Source organism: Colobus angolensis, unplaced genomic scaffold, assembly GCF_000951035.1.
Source record: "Colobus angolensis palliatus isolate OR3802 unplaced genomic scaffold, Cang.pa_1.0 Scaffold143, whole genome shotgun sequence".
NCBI lineage: Eukaryota > Metazoa > Chordata > Mammalia > Primates > Cercopithecidae > Colobus > Colobus angolensis.
Window position 1 is genome coordinate 5,851,343 of NW_012114522.1, and position 21,218 is coordinate 5,872,560.

The 21,218-nt window shown below is 45.7% G+C and overlaps 1 protein-coding gene across 1 annotated transcript; it reads left to right on the forward strand.

Moving 5' to 3' along the window:
• Positions 1 to 1,072: 1,072 nt before the first annotated feature.
• On the forward strand, positions 1,073 to 3,668 carry DRD5 (dopamine receptor D5). Its single transcript, XM_011935438.1, has 2 exons — positions 1,073 to 1,172; positions 1,363 to 3,668. Exon 2 carries the CDS (start codon positions 1,682 to 1,684, stop codon positions 3,116 to 3,118), a length of 1,437 nt encoding a protein of 478 aa, XP_011790828.1. The 5' UTR covers positions 1,073 to 1,172; positions 1,363 to 1,681; the 3' UTR covers positions 3,119 to 3,668.
• Positions 3,669 to 21,218: the final 17,550 nt, after the last annotated feature.

Sequence of the window (21,218 nt, forward strand, 5' to 3'; positions counted from 1 at the left end):
GACAGGAGGTGAGAATGGTCCTTCGGTTTCAGGTTTAGGCACCTGGACAGATGGTCTTACCCTCTCCAGCGGCAGAAAGCACTGAAGGGGAAGGAGGTTGGGGGGACTGCATAGGCTGAGCAGCCTAAGTCTGAGAAGCTGGGCCCCTTGCAGGTATTGGTCCAGGGTGCAGGTGTGTTTGGTGGAGGAGGAGACTAGGAAGGGAGGAGAAAGTCCAGTCTCTTTCTAGACCGCACCATGCTGCGGGTGTCTGGGCCAGCAGGTCGCAGATGGAGCTGTGCAGCTGGCTGCTGTCACATCCCTTTCTCTCCCAGCTGCCTTCAGCTGAGCTTAAGGCCAGCAGAGGCCAAAACACTTCACAAATGCAACTTATCAGTTGGGAGGTGCGCTCAGAGCTCAGGAACACTGTTTGCCCTCTTTATTGTGTGCCATCATTCTTTTTTTTCAGTTTGGGTTTTGGGCCCCCTCGGTTTCTTTTCTGTTAACACTGAGCTATGTATCCATCCCTCTCAAGGTTGAAAAAGGGAAAGACTGTAAAAGTGCCCTGCAAAGAAGAGGCTTCCAACTCTCTGGGGTACTCTCTTCCTCTTCTTGTCTTCTGGGTTCATCCCAAATTATTCCCCAAGGGAAAAATCGCTCAAGGATTTAGGGCGGTGGTGGGGAAAAGGACAGTCTCCCAAGAGGTCAGGTGAAGCCCCAGCCTCAGGGTGTTGAGGGAGGGGCTGGCGGAAGCGGGAACCTGTTCCTAGGAGACACTGTCTACTGGACACCTCGTCCCAGACGGCTTCCCCGAGTTCTGACACGGTCCCAGGAGTAGGAATCATTCATTATCCCACGCTGCGGAGAAGGCAACCAAGGCGGGGTAAAGTTTTGTAGGGCACTCAAAGTTGCACAGCTGGGAATAAGGTCCGGATTGGGACTCAGGTCTGTGGGCAATCCAAGGCCGCCCCCTTTACCCTTCAAATGCTCTTTCCTCCTCCGGAAGCCCTCGCGTCCTCCTCCCTACCCCACCTCTTGTTCCCCAAGCGTGGCCAGGGCTAGGGCTCCAGGGCTGCGCCAAGCGCCCTTCGGTCTTCCCGGGGAGAATTTTCTCCGGCCCTGGGCTAGGGTCTGGCGCTGGGGCGCCCCTCAGACCTGCGGGATCTCCCCTAAACTCTGGGGCGCTGAGCGCGGTGAGCGAGGTCGCCAAGGCACAGGTGGGGCGGGAGCTCCAGAGAGCTGAGCGCGGAGGCGCTGGGGGCGGGACGCGGGGCCCGGGAGCGGCCAGGGACCGCTGCAGCGCCGCAGTGCCAGCCCGGCGCCCGCGGCTGCCTGCCCCAGCCCCTCAGTGGCGGCTTGCTCTCTTCTCTCGCTCTGAACTAGACACAGCCGCTGCCGCTGCCGTCCGGCGCGCTGCAGACTCCCTAGAACAGCCCTGGCTGTCAGCGGGCACCAGCCGCTTCCTGTCCCCAGCGCTAAGACTGGAGGGGCGCGCCACCTCCACCGAGCCAGAGGCGCTTCAGGAGGCAAGAGAAGTCCCCGCGCGCTCCGGGGCCCGGCGCAGCTCATGGTGAGCGCCCTCTGGGGCTCGAGGGTCCCTTGGCTGAGGGGGCCCATCCTTGGGGTGTCCCATGGGGCTGCCTGGGGGTCGCAGGGCTGAAATTGGGACCGCCCACAGACAGCCCCTGCAGCCCAGCCCGAAATGCTGCCGCCAGGGAGCAACGGCACTGCGTACCCGGGGCAGTTCGCGCTGCACCAGCAGCTGGCGCAGGGGAACACCGTGGGGGGCTCGGCGGGGGCACTGCCACTGGGGCCCGCACAGGTGGTCACCGCCTGCTTGCTGACCCTACTCATCATCTGGACCCTGCTGGGCAACGTGTTGGTGTGCGCAGCCATCGTGCGGAGCCGCCCCCTGCGCGCCAAGATGACCAACGTCTTCATCGTGTCTCTGGCCGTGTCAGACCTCTTCGTGGCGCTGCTGGTCATGCCCTGGAAGGCAGTCGCCGAGGTGGCCGGTTACTGGCCCTTTGGAGCGTTCTGCGACGTCTGGGTGGCCTTCGACATCATGTGCTCCACAGCCTCCATCCTGAACCTGTGCGTCATCAGCGTGGACCGCTACTGGGCCATCTCTAGGCCCTTCCGCTACCAGCGCAAGATGACCCAGCGCATGGCCTTGGTCATCGTCGGCCTGGCCTGGACCTTGTCCATCCTCATCTCCTTCATTCCGGTCCAGCTCAACTGGCACAGGGACCAGACGGGCTCTTGGGGCGGGCTGGACCTGACTAACAACCTGGCCAACTGGACGCCCTGGGAGGAGGACGTTTGGGAACCCGACGTGAGGGCCGAGAACTGTGACTCCAGCCTGAATCGAACCTACGCCATCTCTTCCTCGCTCGTCAGCTTCTACATCCCCGTGGCCATCATGATCGTGACCTACACGCGCATCTACCGCATCGCCCAGGTGCAGATCCGCAGGATTTCCTCCCTGGAGAGGGCCGCAGAGCACGCGCAGAGCTGCCGGAGCAGCGCAGCCTGCGCACCCGACACCAGCCTGCGCGCTTCCATCAAGAAGGAGACCAAGGTTTTCAAGACCCTGTCCGTGATCATGGGGGTCTTCGTGTGTTGCTGGCTGCCCTTCTTCATCCTTAACTGCATGGTCCCTTTCTGCAGTGGAAACCCGGAAGGCCCTCCGGCCGGCTTCCCCTGCGTCAGCGAGACCACCTTCGACGTCTTCGTCTGGTTCGGTTGGGCCAACTCCTCACTCAACCCCATCATCTATGCCTTCAACGCCGACTTCCGGAAGGTGTTTGCCCAGCTGCTGGGGTGCAGCCACGTCTGCTCCCGCACGCCAGTGAAGACGGTGAACATCAGCAATGAGCTCATCTCCTACAACCAAGACACCGTCTTCCACAAGGAAATCGCAGCTGCCTACATCCACATGATGCCCAACGCTGTAACCCCCGGTGACCCAGAGGTGGACAACGATGAGGAGGAGGAGGGTCCTTTCGATCGCATGTCTCAAATCTATCAGACATCCCCAGATGGTGACCCTGTTGCAGAGTCTATCTGGGAGCTGGACTGCGAGGGGGAGATTTCTTTAGGCAAAATAACACCTTTCACCCCAGATGGATTCCATTAAACTGCATTAAGAAACCCCCTCATGGATCTGCATAACTGCACAGACACTGACAAGCATGCACACACACACAAATACATGCCTTTCCAGTGCTTCTCCCTTTATCATGTGTTTCTGTGCAGTAGCTCATGTGCTTAGAAACCTCACCCCATTGATTGGTAGTTCAAAGAATTGGCAGAAGCAGTTGCAATAAACTCAGTCAAATATACCCAGCCTACCAGAGATAGACCAATGATCCTATTAGAGAAGAGAGTATGGTGCTGCATCCTTAAAAAAAAAAACAAGTGAGACTTGGTCCTTAAAAAATACGCTCTCCCCTCCCTTTTTAAACTAACGGCTTGTTCAGTCACTTGTTTGTGTTTGAATTGATTTTTAAACAGCAGTTTGCGTGTGTGTGCAGTGATGTGGTGGGAGCACAGCTTTCCTGTGTCTGGATTCCTGTGACTCTGTGCTTATGTCATTTCTTCTCTCTGTGCTGGTGGGTGTCTCTTCACCATAGCTGAAGAAGTCTCTCTGATTTATTCTGGTGTCTAATAAACACAAATTATTTGTATTATGTGGTGACTGTCTTTGCTTTGCTACACTGGGTTTCAGGATTGCTTCTGAAAAAATCATGAGTGCATCCTTAAAATGCAAAGAAGATATTTGATATTTGCTGGGTCTGGAAGTATATGCTTATTCTCTTTACAGTTTGGCCTTAAAGATACACCAGGGCAAAGGACCTTGAGGAGCTTCTGTTTTCTCAGGTTTCTTTTTATTACTTATACACGTGTTGGCTCTGTGCTGAAACCTGGATTCAATGGCATGGCATTAGATCTTCTCAAGCACAGGGTTTTTTTTGTTTTTTTTTCTCACTTGGAATCTGTTTTGAAGTAACATAAGACAACTCTCCTGATTCCTAGACAGTTGCGATCAGTTCATTGAAAAGATCATGTAGAATAATACCTTGAATCTTTCTCCATCTGAAATCTGTAGCATGTTTTAGAATGACATGGCTTTTGAGAAATCGTGTTTTCTGAAGAGCTTTGAAATGTGTGAATCAAGATGCTTTAAAAAAGAAATGCTATTTTTAAATAGGCATTTTCCTTAGTGGACAATAGCAAAATAGGGAAATGCTTTTTAACTAAAACGTAGAAGCCAGAGATGAAATGTGAATGAACTTGAATTGGAAAATCTGTAGGTCGAGGTGCTCAACAGAAAAGCCCAGCTGACTCCAATCATTTTGTTTTTGCTCTCTGCAGTGTAGACAGTCAAAGGGAGTGTTTTATTCCAGACCCACACCAGTTGAGAACATATTATTACCATCAGATCTAAATGTGAGCACTATTAATGGAAGCAAATGAAATGAGAATATGCAATTTCTTGCAAGTCCCTGCTTTGAAGCAGTTTTATCAAGGACAGTTCAATCAATTTTGATCTCTTTAAGGATAATTTTATTGTCAGTCTTCTGTGCAGCCATATTTTGATCACTGCAAAATGTGCAGTTCCTGGCACATAATGCTTAATAAATATTTGTTGAATGAATGACTATTTCTGGAACAGTGAGACTGAAAGCAAATTCTATTCAGTATGTCAATTTTTATATGTAATTTAGTCAAAATGATACTGGAATCCGAGGTCCGTGTTCAGTTTCTGACCTCCTGTGAACGGACAGCTAAGCAGACCATTAGGCAACATTAGGAGCAGTGAAAAGCACACAGCTCTAGGATTCAGGAGATGGTCGCGTGACCTTGAATGAGTCAATTCACTTTTCTGGGCCTCATTTTCCATCTGTGTCTGTAAATAGAAACACTTATACTAGATCACTGTTTACCCAATTGTGCTTTGTGATGCAGATGTTAATGGAAGGGGTCTCTGGTGAAATAAGTCCAGCAAACCCAGGTTCAATACCTGCTTTCTCGATAGGACTTCTTAGAGCTTCTCCTGTGCACGATGCATCCTCTAGTTGGGGAAGTTTCTGTATCAGTTCCCAATGCCGTTCACCTTGTGAACCTTGTTTGGTGGAATTCCTGTTACTGTTTCTCTGGAGTCCACAGTCACGGTTTGAGAAACTCAAATCTAACTGATCTGGAAGTCTTTACAATATTCTGTTCTAAAGCACGGGTTGCTATAAGCAAAATCTTTTGTGAAAAACACTGTTCTAGGCTCCAGTTTAGACAAGTTCTGGGTTATGGAAAATAGATTATGTAAGGACTTTGGAATTTCCTTTTGTAAAATATCACTCACCATTCATTATAATTATGTACTATGCACTAGACATTGCTCTAGATGCTGGGAATATAGTTGTCAATCAAATTCTCTGCTGTCTTGGAACATTTATGCGAGTCGGGGGAGAGATAAGCCAATAAACAGTTCTGTACCATACTGCACTGCATTGCACTGTGCCGTACTGATCAGGATAGGTAACGCCAGGCAGGGGTAATTGCTATGTTGCAAAAAACCCAGGGTGAATAGGGTGGTGAAGCTGTTGTTTTATTTATAGTGGTCAGGGGAGGACTTTCCAAAGATGTACATGAAGAGAGACCTTGATGAAGTAAGGGCTGGAGGGCTGCTAATGTCTGAAAAGGAGAGTAATCCAGACAGAGGGAGTGGCAAGTGCAAAGGCTTGGAAATGGGGTTGTTCTTGGCGCCCTCGGAGGAGTGTGGCTGGAAGGCTGTAAAAGAGGAGCACGATAGGATTAATGTTAATTGCCATAGCAGCAATCGCAGCAGGCATGACGGAGACTCAGCCTATGGTGGGTACAACATATGTATTAATTAATTTGACTCTCACTGCCCTGTGAGGTAAGCACTCTTATTACCCCATTTTACAGATGAGGAAATGAAGGCATTGGCAGGCTGTATAACCAGCCTGTGGTCACAGAGCTGTTGAGTGGCAGAGCTCAACTTGAACCCAGGTAGCCTGACCGTGGAGTCTTTAATCCTAACTGAACTTTGATGGTGAGAGAGGATGCCAGGACATCTTCAGTCAGCAAATGCACTAGTTCACAGATCAGAACATTCAGCTTTTTGTTCATGTATTACTGAAATGGTTAACTGATTCATCCCCACAGCTACACGACAGCAGGTCTTCATTGTGTACCTGCTCTGTGCATGGCTTTGTGTTTGGAGGGAAGGCACCCTAGGGTTATGGGCAAAGTAGTTCTTACTTGATGGGCCAAGTGCTTTCCTGTATCCTTAATTATTCCTCACATTAACCTTACACGTTATTATTTTTCCATTTTACAGATGAGGACATAGGGGCACAGACGACCTTGAGGACAAGGTTGTTTGTACAAGGTCATGTGAGTAGTGGTGGAACCAGGGTTCAGTGTAGGTCAGTGGTTCTTAATTGAGGGAACTTTGCACCCTGCACCCCCACAGATATTTGGCAATGTCTGGAGACATTTTTGGTTGTCGCAGCTCGGTGTCAGGTGCTCCTGCCAACTTGTGGGTAGAGGCCAAAGATGCTGCTAAACAACTTATGGTGCACCGAGAATTATCCAGCCCCAAATACCCATGTTGCAGCACCCAAGAGGCCTTGGCCAGGTGGACAGACTCCAGGTCCCAGCTCCCTGTCCACAAGGCCACCTGCCTGGGATTGGAGGCTCTACTGCCCTGAGTTTGAAGTTTGGTTCCACCATTTATTAGTCATCTGAGTTTGGGCACCTTTCTGAGCTCTGGCTTCTTTATCTGAGCAATGGGCACACGAACCACACAGAGTGTGTATAATACAAAGCACATGCCCCAGAACTTTCTTGCTCTGATACATGCTGAATCTTCTTTTATAATCAGGCCTCCATACACCATATTCATTGGTTAGAAGTGAGTCATTAAGTCCAAATCATATTTAAGGGGAGGCGATTAGACTTCACCTCTTCATGGGAAGAGTGCCAAAGAATTTGCAGAAAAGATGTTTCACATTTTATGCTTTATTTTTAAAAACTGGTTCTCACAGTTTCAGACTTACAGAAACCTTGCAACGTGGTACAAAGAATTCCTAAATATTGTTTACCTAGATCTCCCAAACATCAATATTTCACTGTATCACTTATCTCTGTTCTTCCCTTTTTCTTCTGAGTCACCTAAGATGTGATGCCCATTTATTCTTGAGCATTTTGTTGCATATTTCCTAAAAACAGGGAATTTTCTCATCTCATCTACAGACTTTATTCAGACTTCACGATAATGTCCTTTATAACAAAACAATCCAAGACCATGTGTTGCATTTAGCTGTCCCCTGTAATTTGAAAGTTCCGCAGCTTTGTCTTTCATGACGCTGACCTTTGTGAAGATTACCTGGCCAGTTACTTTGCAGAATTGTCCTTCAACTCAGGTTTTTTGGTGCTTTTCCATGATTAGATTCTGTCATGCACACTGGGCGGGAATATCACAGATGCCATGCTGCACTCCTCTAGCGCATGGCAAGAGGGGCAGGTGCTGTTAATTAGTCCCCTTACTAGCAACGTTAACTTTGCTCATGAGGTTACGGTGCTCTCTACCATTTTACCCTTTATAATTAATAAGTATTTCCTTTGGAGAAATACTTTAAGACTATGAAGATATCCTATTATTTCTCAAACTTGCATCCATTGGTTTTAGCATTTATTAGTGACCTTTCCCTGAATCAGTTATTACTGTGGTTGTGAAAAGGTTGTTTTTAAAAAAATTCCACCATCTTTCTAAATTTATTGTTGGTTTTCTACTGTAAGAAACAGTATGCTTTTTCCTACGCTTTTCCAATGGCCCTTTGCAAAGGGTAATTAGACCTCAGTTGTCTACATGGGTGAGATCTGTTCAACATGAAGGGGGCTCTATTTTTCTACACCCTTGATAATTTGTGGATTTGGGAAAGCATGCCCAGTATGGCCTGTCAGGGCTAACACATATGTCCCTGTTCGTATGTCAACTTGGCTTCATGGGTAGGGGCTGCCTGGAGTCCTGGGATGAGAAAGACTCCAAGGTTGCATTCCAACCAATGACATTGAGGGGCCTGGTTAATAAATGATTTCTATTAGGAGCTTGGGAGGTGGGGGATGTGTGAATGTTCTAAGTACTTGCTATTCTGGGTCTCTCAATAGCCCCTAAACCTGTCTATCCTAGAACCACTTGAAAGTTAAAATATTGATGCCTGGGGCCCACTCCAAATTAGTTAAATCCAAATTTCTAGGAATAGGGCCTACGCCTCACTTTTTTAAAAAAACTTGAATGTGTTAGAATGTATATAGCCACAACTGAAAAACACCATTTGTCTACACTATCATTAGGCATGATTGAAATTTATCTGCCTTGATTCTGCCCTGATCTTGCCTTTGCCACAATATTAAATGAGCTCTTATTATCAACAAATACATCTAACTATTCTCTAGATCTTTTATTAGCTTGAATTATTCTTATTCAGGAAACATAAAGGATTTTGAATGTATGGTCTTTGTGGTTGATGGTCTAAATAGCTAAATTCAAACCTCACTGCAGCTGTGACTAGAAAGTCCTCATTGATGGAGAATCCTAGAGGTCCTTTTACAGAAGAAAAAATAATTCAATGGGCTAAGCTGTAATATTTTGCCTCTGATTCTCAGATTCCTTGTTGGTAAAATGGGAATGCAAAATAAATAAGGAGTCTATAGTAAGTACCTAATGAGTATTTGTTGAATAAACAAATTAGTGGAATACAAAATTAAAATACTTGTCTCATTAAACATCTAGAGAAAAAGGAGACAGATACAGAGCTAACCCATGCCTGTTACACCATTTAATGCTAGGTGTATGGAAGCAGATACTGTGTCTCTAGTTTCACAGGCTCTCAGATTGGGAGGAACTGTACTCTAGGAGCTGCATGTGACTAGTCATTCCTAAGAAGTCCCCACCCCAGTACCTGATTCGAAGAGATTCTGAACTTTAGTTGATGCTGAAGTGGGAGGAGACTTTTAGGGATGCTGGGAGGATGCAAGTGTATTTTGCATGGGGTGGGGGATGTGAATCAATGGGGGCTGGAGAACAGGATTCCCGGCAACCCCTAAGATGGCCTCCAGTGATCCATGCCTCCCGGTATTCATGCCTTTGTATAATCCTCTCCACTCCCTTGCATGTTAGCTGAACCTAATGTCTTGCTCTTAACAAACACAATATGGTGAAAGTGATGAACAGCACCTCTGAGAGGTTACAAGAAGACAGTGACTTCCATCCTGCTCACCCTCTCTTGCTCTCTTGCCTTCTTGTTCTGATGGAAGCCAGCAGCCGTGTTGTGAGTGTTCTATGAAGAGGCCCAGTCGCAAGAAACCGGAGGTTGGGGGAGTGTCTGACCAAGAGCCAGCCAAAACCTGAACCTGCTAATAACCACATGAGTGAGCTTGGAAAGGAAGCCTCCCTCGGTTGAGCCTTCAGATGAGGCCATAGCCTTGTACTACTGCTTGATTGCAGCCTTTGGAAGACTGTGAGCCAGAAGACCCAGCAAAGCTATGCCTGGGCTCCTGACTCATAGGTACTATCAGAAAAACATTTGCTGTTTTAAGCTGCTAAGTTTTGGGTTAATTTGTTACTTTGCAATAGATAACTAATATACAAGAAAAGGGAGAGAACATTTATTGAATCCTTCACTATACCCCAGGTACTTTGTAAACCTTTTTCCATTTCATCCTTAAGTCAACCTGGATGAAAATATTCAGGTTCAGAGATGCTGGGTGAGTGCCAAGGGCAGGATGTGAAATCACTACCATTTGATTCGAAAGCCTGTGCTCATTTCTCTATTCCAGGATGCAAACCAGGAGACATTTTCTATTCTATGTTTCTCTTTTCTTTTCTTTATTTTTCTTTTCTTGTGGCAGGGGGACAGGGTCTTGCTCTGTCATCCAGGCTAGAGTGAAGTGGAGCAATCATGGTTCACTGCAGCCTGAAACTCTTGGATTCTGGTAATCCTCCTGCTATAGCCTCCCAAGTAGCTGGGATTATAGGCATATACCACCACACCTGGCTAGTTTTGTTTGTTTGTTTGTTTTGTTTTGTTTTGTTTTTAATTTTTATTAGAGACAAGTTCTCCAAGGTTGGTCTCAAACTCCTGAGCTCAAAGGATTCTTCTGCCTCAGCCCCCACAAAGTGCTAGGATTACAGGTAGGAGCCATTGTGTCCGGCCACATTTTCTGTATTCGTAAAGTCAGCAGTAGAATAGCTAACGTTGTTGCTAACAGTATGTATAAAATGAGTATTTATTAGTGTCCCTGCATGCAGCCACCTACTGTTGCTGACCTTCTGGGCCTCTGCAGCCAAACACACACCAGGTACTTATGTACACACACTCCACAGGCACACAGATGCCTCCACAATACACATGTGCCCAAGATGCAATTGTGAGTGCACAAGTGCACAAATAAGCACACACATGTGTCTTCACAAAGAACTATCTCCATCTTCATTTTCTCCCATCCAAGTACTAACCAGGTCTGACCCTTTTTAGCTTCTGAGATCAGATGAGATTGGGCATGTTCAGGGTACATGGCTGTAGCCTACATCCTCATTTTTTAATGAAAGACCCTTTGAGACAGTTCATACCTAAATATGTAAATAGTACACAAGATTTTGCAGCCTGAACAGAAACAACCACTATCGTTTTTTCTCTTTAGCAATTTTCTATGTGCTTTAAGCACATTTGAAACCTGGCTAGAGACTTCACAAATCATGTTCACCACTCCCCGTGTTGTGCAGATGCGGAAATTGAGGCCTTGTGGGACTTGCCCGAGCACCCCAGCAAAGTAGTGTGAACTGGAGTCCAGGTCTCCCAACTCCCAGTTGACTGTCCTTGCTGTGGCACTGTGCACTGTTGGTGGGGAGAGCACTCCTGGTCCTTGGGAATCTATTTCCGAAGGACATCAGGAGCACAAACAAGTTCAGGCCCTATTGTTCCTTCCACGTAAAAGAAGTTGATGACATTTATGCTTTTCTCACAATATCCTATTAAGATAGAACATTGTTGAATTATTTGTGGATTAAATGCAGATGTGCAGGGATTTTAGGGCCCTGATTGATTTTCTACTGAAAGAAGTGAAAGGAAGGTTAATTTACAACTGGCAAATGTTAGCTCTTAGGAGGGGGCAAAACAGCATTTCAAAGGCCTGTTTTTCGTTTGGTTTTGGTATTTCATGAAAGATTTTTCTGTGCAAGGTGGTAGAAAGCCATTTTCAACAAGAGCTAAAGGGAATGAAGATTCAAAAAATGTATTGAAAACAAACTCAAAGGTGCCGGGCCTTTGTTACTGCAAGCCCCTCCTGCAGGATGAGAGGCTGCTAAAACAAAATCAATAATTTAAGCAACTTTCTGTCCCTCTCTCCCCTGCTATTCTGGTAAAATGATTTGACATTTCAGACAACAAGGAATGAACATCAGACCAGGAAGAAAAGGGCTTGGGTATGAGTCCCAGGTGTGTGATTTTAAGTAAATGATTAAATGTTTCTGAATTTGGTTCTCTCATCTCTAATAATGAAACCATCATGCTTACATCTTGAGTGTAAAAAATGCTCATTTACTAGAACTCACCCCATATCCGATGCCACATTAGGATTTGTGCAGAGTGATCTCATTAATTCTTTTTTTTTTTTTTTTTGAGATGGAGTTTCACTCTTGTCACTTGTCACCCAGGCTGGAGTGCAATGGTGTGATCTTGGCTCACTACAACTTTTGCCTCCTGGTTTTGGTTTCAAGCGATTCTCCTGCCTCAGCCTCCCGAGTAGCTGGGATTACAGGCGCCCACCACCATGCCTGGCTAATTTTTTGTATTTTTAGTAGACACAGGGTTTCACCATCTTGGTCAGGCTGGTCTCGAACTCCTGACTTCAGGTGATCCACCCACCTCGGCCTCAGGTGCTGGGATTACAGGCAGGAGCCAACACGTCCAGCCTCATTAATTCTTTATAGCAGCCCTGTGAGGAGGTCTGTTCATTCTCATTGTACATCTAAAGGTGCTAAGGCTCAGAGAACTCAAGCTCCTCGCTCAGGGTCACACAGCTAAGAAGTGACAAGGTGGAGATTTAAACCTATGCTTGTCTGGCTAGGCACTGTCTTATATAGTAAGAGTGTGGGGATGACAGATTGCAAAACAAAGCAAATAAAACCCACAAGCTCTGAAGATGTAGTGACTGCCTACTCTGCCACTGTGCTAGTGACCCAGAGTTAAAGATGGGTTCTCATCATGGTCTCTGCTTCTGTGGACCTCTCAGCGGCTTGAGAAGAAAGCAAACCTGGTGGTGGCGACGAGGGGATCTGGTACTTTGGATTCCATTTTGGACTCATTTTAAAATACATATGGGCTATTCAGGTGGGTGTATGAGCTGAGGACCAGAGCAGAGGTCTGGGTTTGGGACCAATATCACCAAAGATGATAGCCAACCCTGAGTGACTGCTTAATTTGTGCTGGGCACTGTGCCAAAGAGTTTTCATGCATTAACCCATGCTTTTTTTTTTTTTTTTTTTTTTTTGAGACAAAATCGCACTCTGTCACCCAGGCTGGAGTGCAGTGGCGCGATCTTGGCTCACTGCAACCTCTGTCTCCCGGTTCAAGCAATTCTCCTGCCTCAGTCTCCAAGTAGCTGGGATTACAGGCGCGTGCCACCACACTCAGCTAATATTTTTGTATTTTTAGTATAGACGGGGTTTCATCATGTTGGCCAGGATGTCTCGATCTCTTGACCTTATGATCCGCTTGCTTCAGCCTCCCAAATTGCTGGGATTACAGGCATTAGCCACTTTGACTGGCTGCATTAACCCATTCTATCCTCAGACTGATGCTGTGAGGCTGCTGTCCTCACCCTGCTGTACTGAGCAGTAAGAAAACTTGCTTGTAGGTGAAAGTTAAAACCTCAAGGAGGATTCTTCTTGAAAGCCATCCTGGGGTTTTTCTATTGGGTGATTCATGATCAGTCTTATGCCCCAAGTCCCCACATTCCCTCTTTTTTGAGTCACTCAGTCTCATAAGAGCCCCTGGTGCCTTTATTTTGCTTCATTTGAATTCTGGATTCAGCGTGCATCAGAAATGTTCTCCCTGTGAGCTGGAAAGCATTTTTATGATGGCTGGGCTGGAGGACCATTAAGAAAATATCTTTGCACACCAACAAAAAAGGCTAAAGCCTTAATTGCTGATCAAAAAGGCAACAGGAAAGGATGCACCACTGCAAATATGGTGAGGGACACATTGCCTTGGTCAGGGCACAGGTCCTCTGTCCCTGAGTCCTGTTTCCTTGTGGGGGTGGAGGGCATTTTCATACTCTCTGTCCCCAAAAGACCTCAGGGGGAACCAAAGAGCAGCATGAGCAGAGGACTATGGTCATGGGTGTTGACTGGGTGCTTGCTACATGCAAAGGCTCTGTGTTAAGCACTTTGGAAATACTAACTCATTTACCATTAAAACAAATCCAGGATGTAGGTACAAGTAATAGTCCCACTTTATAGGTGACAACATTGAGGAAGAGAGAGGTTAGGTGATTTGCTCAAGGTCACACAGCACGTGTGGCACAGCTGAGATTCAGACCCACAAGTGAGACTCTAGAGCTTGTTCTTCTCACTGAACCCCCTACCTCTCATGGTTCTGTGGCTCATGCTCCCATAGACTTAAGTCCTGATGCTGAGGAAGGGTCCTCAGATAAAAGATGTCAATTTCTGTTTCTTTTCTGAGCAGCCCTCATGAACATCAACACTCATTTGAGGTTATTGAGAGCATTTGCCTGACCTTAACATTGTCATCCCAAAGCTATTTGCCAATTCATTCCCATCTCCACAGCCCTGTCTTTCTCCAGCAGGCTTGGTCTGTGGTTCTAATGAACACAGGAGGCTTGGTTCATTTGGATGCAGGAAGGGAGGAGGAATAATATGAATAATATGATTGATCAGATGCCTCAATTCTAATCTGTTGAATGGAGATACTTATCATACCACCTTATGCAGTGCTGTAAGGATTAGATGGGATTCTTTATATAAAGGACTTAGAACAATACCTGGCATGTTGTTAGTACTCAATTGACTTTATACAATGTATTAGTCAGGCTTTGTTGTGATGATGCTGCATAACAAGTAATCCCAAAATCTCAATGCTAACAACAAACATTTACTTCTCATTTCCGTAGGTCAGCTGTGGTTCTACAGGGCTCTTCTGGGCTTGGCTAGATTCAGATGGGCCTGGATCTGGGTGGTGAATTGGGTTCCTATTTACTTCACTTGGCTCTCACGAGAGGAACTAGGGAAGTAGCAGCAGCTCTCTGAAGCATGCTCTCTCAGGCAGGAGGACAAGATCACCAGAGGCCATGCAGGAATATTTAATGCCTCTGCTTGGATGTGGCATTCACTGAGTCACTCACATTCCATTAGATGAAGCAAGTCACATGGCTAAGCCCAGTGTCAGTGGGATGGGGAAGTACACCACTTCCATGGAAAGGAGAGAAAACAGATGTCTGCTGAATAATAATACAATACTATGATCTACCACAATACTATGATCTATCATTACACTATGCTCTACCATTAACATTTCTTGAGTGCCTAATAGCTCTCAGGAAGTGTTCCAAGAATCAGGGATTCTAGAGATGAATCACACAGCAGCTCTGCTCTCCACTCTCAAGGGTGCCCTCACTACAGAGTGTGGTCACTGCGGTGACAGAGGTGGTCCCAGGACAACTTAACCTCTCCTGAACTGTTTTAATTCTCACAATTTCCCGGTAACCCCAGTATCACTATCCCCATTTTATAGACAAGTAAACTGGGACTCAGAGAGGTTCAGTAATTTTCTTTTGTTCCCATGGCTAGAAAATGGCTAAGCCTAGAACCAAACCCTGGTGTGATTGTTCCAGGGTTCCATTCTTTGCATGACCACTCTGGACTCAAGTATGTAGGCAGAGACAATAGAACTGAGACGGAGACTGACCAAAACTCTCATATCTTAACAGGAGTCCACGTCTGCGTATGTATGAGCCTCATCCATACATACGCAAGCTCTGGCTGAGGCATCTGTAACCTGGACTTTCATAGCTGGGCTACTAACTTCAATCATCTGAAAGAAGATTCAAGTTATCAGCTGCCACCAATTCAGTGAATTATCCATAAACTTGTTTCTACATTGCCCTAGATGCTCAGTCCAAGCCCAAGTCAAATGCTCCCTCCTGAAAACTTTTCTGATTCCTTAGCCACCAGTTTCTGCCTGTGTTGCCCGTCCACAGCACCAGACACTTAAGACACTTTCTCTATGATCCTACGATTTTTTAAAATTTTTTGAAACAGGGTCTTACTCTGTCACCCAGGCTAGAATGCAGTGGCGCACATGATCCTACAATCTTGATGTATATATTTTAGGCAATCACTGCTCACAGAAAGCCCATATTCTCCTATTCTACTTCCACAGTCCCCAGAGTTCCAGCCCAGTACTTGGCATTCAGCAGGGGCTAGATGAAAGTGTGTGGAATGAGTGAATGAATGATGGATGATAGAGGCTGCTAGGTCCTTAGGAAAGACAGTAGATGAGATTTATTTTTTATTTTTGTCCCTATCCCCTCTTTGGTCCTTTAGAGGGATTTTAGTCAGGATGGGTCTGGTGCAACCAGGTGATCCAAGGGTTATAGGCATAGAGGGAAGTAACTGGAGCTCCCTTTGGTTACCACAGTAAACACTGGTGGTGGAATGCCATTGTCTTATCTTCTGAGAAGTAACAGGAGGCTTCCATATTCTTGTGTTTCATCAAGTGTCTCTAGTCATTAAGCCAAATACTCAGCTTATGCAATGCACTTAACCCAGATGATTTAGAAGTGGCACCTTCCCAATCAGTCTAGAGCATTTGCGTGGTCACTGTATTCCAACATTCACTACAATTAGGGACTGCCAGAGAAGCCTGATTGTCTTCATGGGTTATTTATAACCAAATCATAGTAGCAATCATTATGTAAAGAGAGTTGTTTCTCCACACCCCCAACTTCCCCGCCTTGCCCGCCCCCAATGTCAATCCATCTATTTTGTTTAATGCTTCTGGCTGCAGTGATTAGATGTAATGAGCATGATAGGGCTTTGAATTGGAAAGTGCTAGAGGCAAAGGAGTTTTGTTATTCTCATCCTTAGAGACACAGAATCCCAGAGGTAAAGGGGACTTAGAGATTTCTAGTCCAGCAATCCCATGTTATAGATGGGAAAACTTGAGGATCAAAGTCAGGTAGCTTCATGAAAAGGACATAAATGTGGAAATCTAAGACTCCAATGCTAACTGAGGCTTAATCACAGATAATGTGTGTGATCCTGAGCTACTTGCTTAGTGTCTCTGGGTCTGAGTTTTCCTTTCCGAAGATAGGGAAACTAATACGTATTCTAGAGTGATTAAAGTGTAGAAGTAGCCAGGTGTATGGCAGCTGGTACAATGGATGCCATAGTAAAGGAGTTGGTGCCAGCATCACTGCATCACTGCTCTCTTCCCATCACTCCACATTGCCTTCAACTAGCTGAGTGCTCCTGCTGAAGAACCGACTCCTGTGTTCCCTGGCTGTCAACCTGACTCAGTTTGACTTTTCATAAGTGCAGGTAAGCAAGATAAAATGGAAGTTCTTGTTCCTCTCTACAGACAGAAAATACCAGCAGGAGACCAGCCAAGTAGAGCTGTGGGAAGTCTTCAGACTCACCCCATGGTCTCTATGACCTTTGTCTTAGTTCCTTTGAGCTGCTAAAACAAAATATCTTAGATTGGGTAATTTATAAACAACAGAAGTTTATTTACTTATTTTTTTTTCAGTTTCAGAGGCTGGGAAGTCTAAGATCAAGGCATCTGCAGATTCAGTGTCTTAGTGAGGGCTTGCTCTCTGCTTTAAGATGGTGCCTTCTTACTATGTCCTCACGTGGTGGAAGGGGTCAAAAGTTCATCTTCATCTCTTTTATAAGGTCATTAATTCTATTCAGAAGGGCTCTGTCCAAATACCTTGATCAGCTCCTAAAGGCCTCACCTCTTAAAACTATCACCTTGATTAAGTTTCCACATATGAAATTTGGAAAGACACAGACATTCAGACCTTAGTAGTCCCCATCCCCTGATGTGGACTAGCAGCACACTCTCAGTCTTGCGTAAATGACTCTGCAAGTGCAGCTTTCTGAGCTCCATTCCAATTGTCCCTCCCCCAACCTCCATAGCACTTTTGGTGAAGCCCTATGTAATTCCATGACCTACAGGCAGATTTGATAGGTGGTGTTATGTTACCAGGAGTGGGGAGCCGCCAAAACACAAACCCTAAAATGTGTGGCTCTAGGGTCAGATGGCAGTCAGCAAGAGAACCGTTACTGAGGGTTGGAAAGATGGTAATCTATGTTATGCAATGGTGAAATATTTGGTAAAGCTGTTGTAGGAGTAACTTGAAAGGCGGATGATGTGCTGAAGGAAATTAAAGCTTAAGGTGAAAAAATGGGGAAACTGAATGTTAGTAACATCCCTTGGTCACTACTGTAATAAAGAGATGAGCTCAGAAAAGAATTGGCTAAATTCTAAGCAGGTATAAAAAGAAATAGAGAGGGTCCTGGACTTCTGGAGTCCCATTTCTCTTAGGAAGGGGCCTGCCTCAGCATTCCTGCCAACCTCAGTTACTGGCTGGGCGTGGCTTGTGGGAAGCTTGAACTCAGTGCAGAACTGAATTTCAGAGCGCTGGAGCTGGGCTCTAGGTATGACGTGGGTTGAATTCTTCCCCCTCAAATTCATATGTTGAAGTCCTAACTCCTAGTACTTCAGAGTGTTACCTTATTTAGAAATGTCCTTGCTGATATTATTAATGAAAACAAAGCCCTCTGGAGTATGGTGGATCCCTAATCTAATATGATGGGTGTCCTTATCAAAAGAGGAAATTTGAACACAGGCTTGTATAGAAGATGATGTGAAGCCACAGAAAGAAAGTGTCCATTTATAAGCCAAGCAGGGAGCTCTCAGAATGAAATCAACCCTGACGACATCTTGGTCTTGGACATCTATCCTCCAGAATTGTGAGAAAACACATTTGTGTTGTTTAAGCCATCCACTTTGTGGTACAGTCAGCCTTCCAAATCTGTGAGTTTTGCATCCTTGGATTTAAGGAGCCACGGATCAAAAATATTCAGGAAAAAGAACATTAAAAATAACAATCCATCAATAAAAATAATGCAGCATAACAACTATTTACACATAGCATTTACATCGCATCAGGTATTATAGGTAATCTGGAGAAGATTTAAAGTAGATGGGAGGATGTGTGGGGTGATATGCAAATACTATGCCATTTTATATCAGGGACTTGAGCATTTGTGGATTTTGGTATCCTTGGGGTCCTGAAACCAATCACCATGGATACCAAGGGACAACTGCATTTTGTTCCAGCAGTCCTAGTACACTCATGCAGTCAGGCATAGTCCCTGGAGTTGGAGGTCTGCCAGGTTCTTCTCACGGCTGCCACACCAGCTATTATGACACAAGCAGAAGCGTGGAAGGCACTTGCAGACTGGTGTTTGCTGCTTCTGGAAACCTTGCTTCTACCATATGTATAAGATACACGGCTCATTTGAATGTGGCTTTTGTTGTCAGGAGGAAAAAAAAAAAGACACATGGCTCAGTCTCCTCTTTCACTCCAGCTGACAGGCAGTCAACCACCTGGCAGGTCAGCAAAGCTATCCTAGACTTTCTCCGCAGTCTCTCAGCCTCGCTGCCATCTGATCACAGACACGGGGGCAAACCCAGCCAAGATCAGTCTAGCTCAGCCCAGAAGAGCCCCTCCTGGGCCACTGCCTGGTAAACTTACAAGTTAAATACAATTTGGGGGAGTGGTTTCTTCCAGCAGTAGCTACTGCTAACTGAGGATAATTACAACCTCACAGAGGAAAAGCCAGTTGAGGGTGTGTTTTTGAGCTGGTTTACACTATAAATTCAACCCCGTTGGAGACCCTCGTGAGCTGTGGAGAATGCAGTCAACACTGTAGCTCTGAAGCACAAGCGGCTGAGGGACTAACCCAGTGAGTCTCATCTGCCATCACTGAGGGTGGTTCTCGCAGACATTAACTCTCCTGAACTGCTGGGCTACGGGTTGAGCCAGTTGCCGTAGCTTCAGAGGAAGTTGAGGTAGAAAAGTTGAGCCTCAGAGGGCCTTGAGATGAGAAACCATCAGGGTGCCCAGAAACTGTCCCCCCAAGCAGCAGGTGCAGTCAGCTACGGTGGCATTTCCTGCACGTGGTGAATCTAAGTTATAACATGGACAATGCAAAGAAACAAGGGGGTTACAGGATAGGGGGACCAGCCAGGGAGAATGGGTGTGGGAGTGCCGTGAAACTGCTGAATGTGATGCATTTGAATGGCTTTTCTTAATCTAACTCAGGGGATCACTTAATGGTGAACATTTCAGGCAAGGGTGAGCAAAAGACAGACTCCCAGCTGTTTGATTGGGCAGCTGTGTTTGGGCTGCAGCGCTGGGAGCTCTACTCCATCCCACTCGAGCTGCTTCCTGGAGGAGGCCACCTGCTTTGCCAAATGTGGTCTTGTTCCTGCTTCTCCAATGATGGGCTTATCAGCATAAGACAAGTGCTTACTAGCCAGGCTTGTTTACTCAGGACCAAACCTTTTAGATGGCCCTTCCAGCAGAGAAATAAGGATATATGTGTCATGTTTGATTAGAGACAGGGCATTTACAGATTAAAGGGTTTGGGAGAAATGTTTCTTAAAAATGCTTTCTGTTTTTTTTTTAATTTTAACTAGAACTCATAATGAGAAGTAACGAATTTCAAAGAAGTGGTGACTTGTGGATCCTGGCAATGCAGAAAATACAATGTTAGGTCTGCAGGCTGGCTCCCATCGTGCCTCCCCAGGACATTCAGGGACAGCCAGTGCCATGCTTGGGAAGGAAGGGCTCTGTGGCTGATGTAGAGGACAGGACTGGGTGAATCTCCGTGCTCATTAGCATAATTAGCATATTCATCTCTCTCAAAAGATGAGCAGTAAAGAGCTTTTCTTTTTTTTTCTTTCTTTCTTTCTTTCTTTTTTTTTTTTTTTGAGATGGAGTTTCACTCTTGTTGCCCAGGCTGGAGTGCAGTGGTGTGATCTCGGCCCACTGCAACCTCTGCCTTCAGGGTACAAGTGATTCTCGTTCCTCAGCCTCCCAAGTAGCTGAGATTACAGGTGCCCACCACTACACCTGGTGAATTTTCTTTTGTATTTTTAGTAGAAATGGAGTTTCACCATGTTGGCCAGGTTGGTCTCAAACTCCTTACCTCAGGTGATCCACCTGCCTTGGTCTCCCAAAGTGCTGGGATTACAGGCATGAGCCATAGCGCCCGACTGGGTAAAGAGCTTTCTAATCCTGCCCAACCCAAGAACATTTCCCAATTGTATTCTATCACAGAACCCTTTCTGAAGATCCCAATTAACGTCCTCAGTGAATACTTTGTAGATGCTGGACTGCAGGAATTCACTTCACATCCATTTTCTTGATAGATATATGGTGTCAGAGGAGATGAAACTTGCTTGGCAAATGTATTGGCCTGGGAATTGGAAGGTTTGGACCTGGGCCTGACTTTGGCACTATCTTGCTATTTGTCCTTGGCAAACCACTTAGCCTTTGTAGGTTTCAGTCTATCTAATTCTCTCTGTTTTCTCATGTGTTAAATAAGGCTAATAATAGTTGCATTGTTTGAAGATTAAATGTGAGTTCATGGGAAATTCTTAAACAGCTGGAACACAATATGAACTTGGGGTGTTACTGTGACGATGATGATTTTGATGGTGATGATACACAGGACTTTGTGCCTGTGATTTGACTACATCCTCTAGCCGTATGCATTGCCATTTATTGGTTGTATATCCAGAACTGTGCTAAATGAATTATCTATTTAAATCCTCACACCAACGCTTAACATAGGCTATATTCTCCCCATTTTACAGATGAGAAACTGAGGCTCAAAGAATTTATGTTACTTTCTTAAGGTCCCAAAGCCACTACACAGCAAAGCCAGGATCCAATCCCAGCCTGAAATCTCTTTCCCAGTAAAGAATAGTCCAGTGTCCACCATGAGAGATTGAGGAAACCTTTGTTGACAGCTATGGAGACACACTCTCTCACACTCTGACGTCTTACTGTATTTTCAGTAGCACTTGTTATCACTTGATGTTATGGGTCTG

What these genes read in the sequence shown, in the direction of transcription:
- DRD5 (XM_011935438.1), top strand. Translation starts at nt 1,682, where the DNA reads ATGCTGCCGCCAGGGAGCAACGGCACTGCGTACCCGGGGCAGTTCGCG.